This window comes from Nanorana parkeri, unplaced genomic scaffold (assembly GCF_000935625.1).
Source record: "Nanorana parkeri isolate BGI_ZX_2015 unplaced genomic scaffold, ASM93562v1 scaffold840, whole genome shotgun sequence".
Classification (NCBI taxonomy): domain Eukaryota; kingdom Metazoa; phylum Chordata; class Amphibia; order Anura; family Dicroglossidae; genus Nanorana; species Nanorana parkeri.
Window position 1 is genome coordinate 111,925 of NW_017307108.1, and position 3,326 is coordinate 115,250.

At 42.8% G+C, this 3,326-nt stretch overlaps 1 protein-coding gene across 1 annotated transcript in view; it reads left to right on the top strand.

The window, feature by feature from the left end:
* Nucleotides 1-3,326, top strand: part of LARS2 (leucyl-tRNA synthetase 2, mitochondrial) — a 146,180-nt gene that overhangs the window by 12,807 nt on the left and 130,047 nt on the right. Inside the window, exon 3 of the mRNA XM_018565390.1 lies at nt 645-878. Coding sequence (XP_018420892.1) covers nt 645-878 — 234 coding nt within the window. The remainder of the gene's footprint in view (nt 1-644; nt 879-3,326) is intronic.

The window sequence follows — 3,326 nt, forward strand, 5'->3', positions numbered from 1 at the left end:
GCTTTCAGCAATGGACCTTTCCATTGCTGACACCATCAGGATAATTTGTTTTAAAGCAGCAGACTATAATGGCAGCCTGCGTCGAAAACAATTAGGAGATGGGGACAGGGAGTTGTCACCCTAAAACAGAAAGTGCTTAAACAAGGGCCTTCATGCCAGAGTCAGTAACAACTTCATGTTACATTTGTGTGATATTTTAGTGTTTTAAAGTTACATATATCCAAAAATGCCCCTGTCCAAGCAGGAATAGGAAATAGTAATGGGAACATTGGCGAAATGATTGTACTGCAAAGGACTGTTAAAAAAAAAAAGAAGAAAATTATAAAAATAAAATCAAAAATCTGAAATGTTACTCTTCTGAAAACCACATCATAAAAAATTGTTAAGGTCAGAAGGATTCCTTTGTGGCTGCTAAAGGATATTCAGTGGTATTTGAAGAACAGGCAATATAAGTTCTTTTGTGATTTCAACAAAGAAAATCTCCCTCTGCATGGACTGCAATTAGTCTGATTCGTATAGATCAGTGGCTAATATTGATGGCTAATACCCACATAGTTCAATGTTGGTATTAATGTGCGGTGTGGGTGTGTGTATTACACATTGACTTTTCTTTTTAATTATATAGCGGATTCACATTGTGAAAGATGGGTCCAGCGATGATGGGTCTTGGATTCTGCAGCTCGTGTCTACGAGGAAGACTGAATGGACTGACACGGCCCAAAAACTGGCAGCGGGTTATGTGCCTTGGAATAGGTCGTACCATTTGCTATGAGACAGGACAATGGGAAAAAGTTTTTGGACTGGAAACCAGAAGAAGGATAGAAAGATTTTGGCATCACAGGATAAAGGACCAGTTTACTAAAATCAGTGAAGTAGATGTAAGTATGTACACTGAATTATATATGTGGAGCAGTGGTTCTAAACCAGTGTAACCTCAGGACCCACATTTGTCCTTGGCCATTAAGTTGTGACCCAAGTGTCTCACTGCAATGGAACTCGCGGCATTGAGGGAACTGCGCGTTCCGGTGCGGGCAATGGAACTGTGGGTGGGAGGTGCATTTGGGGTGCCATTCAAATGAATGGCAATGCAACACACCTCCAAATACTAGAACACGTAGTAGGTGCGATTGCATGGCACAGTGTGTTAATTGCACAGGACTTTTCAATTAGCTTACTGTACTAGTGTGAACGGGCCCTCAAAAACACTGACAGACACACACACAATCTCACACACTTTTTTTTTTTAAAGATCCATCCAGTCTCCCTAACCTTATGAGAACTGGAGTGGATCCTCAGCCTGCGGTCCACTGTGGACTGCTGTGCTGTGATGAAGCTTTATCCATATGTGCATTGCTTTTACAGCTCCCTTGCAAGCCCTGTAGAGATACCGAGAGCCAGAACATGATGTCACTCCGGTTCAGGCACCTCTACAGGACATGCAAGGAAGCTGTAAGCAAAACATGTATGGATGGCACTCCCTTGCGGCCACAGCTCCAGCCCACCCCAACCTTAAGCTGACCCTCGGCTCCAAGCAACATATAAATGGCTGCCTGGCGCGAGAACTGACAGTGCTGAACTAGGGAGGGCTGTGAAGCCTCTCACCTTTAAAAGTGGAAGGCACACGGCAACCCACTGAACATGGGGTTGCGACCCACTTTTGGATCACGACTCTCAAGTTGAGAACCAAGGATGTAGAGGATATTTTTTAGGGTCATTTTGAGTATGACTGAATTCCAATAGGTGGCATCACCCACTGCCTTGGTCTCTTATATATTTCTAGGACTATAGTGTCATGATCTCTAAACCTGCCATAGCAGTGAAGAGATCATGCCAGTGAAGTGGTTGTAGTGGACTAAAGCATGCAGTACCTGTACTCGTGAAGGGACAAAGCCAAGCTACCTAGCACAGTACAAAAACAAAAGTTTCCCTGTACACTTGCCAGCAAACCAATTACACGTCTAACTATTAGGGTTAAAAACAGAGGTTCTGCTTGTACAACTTTTACAAAATATATGGAAGTGGCTTCCATATATTGGACAAGGCCCCTCTATGTAGTGTGGTCCTAACTCTAATCTAGGAGAGTCTCTAAGTTGGAGCATATGCAGCAATGGATGAATTGGGAGTAGGCTCACCAGGAAGCAGCCCATTCCTCCTTAAAGGCACAGGGACACACCAAAAGCCCCAAACATCATAATGGTATGACTGATTTGCTGACAATGAAAGTGTAATTGGTTTGCAGACTGGCTGGTAAGTGTGAGGGAAACTTTTGTTCTTGTACTGTGTAATGCCTTTCCATGTGCACCTTACTTTAAAAGCTAGTTGTGAAATGATAAGTATGTTTGCTATTAGTTTCACTACCCTAGCACAGCCTCCTCCTTCCCTGATTGTCGCAGCCCTCTCCTCTTCTGGGAGTGTCTAATTACTCTGTTCTGGCCCAGCTCCTATGACCTTTCCCTCACCTTCATACATATCCTTTTATGTAGCAGCCAATGGAGGTGCAGCGAATACACTATAAACTTCAGGGATTGATATCAGCAGTCTTTTTCACAGCTTTTCTGATTCCCCCCTTTTAATGTCATGTGAACATGTTATAAGGCACCGAAAAAAGGTATTAGGGAAGATTATTTTGACCTGTACAACAGCATATTGTTTTAATTGTTATATTGTCTGTTGACACATATTAAGTAGTCATAATGGGTTAAAGGACAGGGTTTTAAGTCTCACCTTCTATTAATTTTCCCCACAGTATACGTTGCTTTTTATCCCATGCTTATGAGTGCATTAGAAAAAAGTTACAGGCTTTGACAGTTCACTCCTCTTCATTACCAACCACACTCTGCAAAGGAGACAACCTCTTGATTGACAGCTCTTGTCTCGCTGACCATGCACTTTCCAGACACAAGCAAGGCCACAGGAATGCAGAGGGAGGGGCCACGCTCTCACAGGAATCGGCACAGGCACTAAAACTGAAGGGGAGCCTTGTTTTGTGTTGGAGTCCATCTCCTTTGCAGTTCATGGTCAGGAATGAAGAGGAGTAAATGATCAGTCTGTATCTCAGTTTGTACTGCACACTGAAGCATGGGATATAAAGCAACATACACTGTAGGAGTTAGGTGACTGAGCTGTAAAGCATAAAACTAGGGATGTTCAGATACCAAGTATCGTACTTGGTACAAGTACCTGTACAGATACTTTTCTGGCTCCAACAGTAGACTAGAGAAAAACTCAAAAGTTAGGCAGCAACTGTCATTTTTAAGGAACATTGACTACGGGGGTCCTGGTATTTGTGCATCCCTGGTTTCATGTATGATTTGTTATATATATAT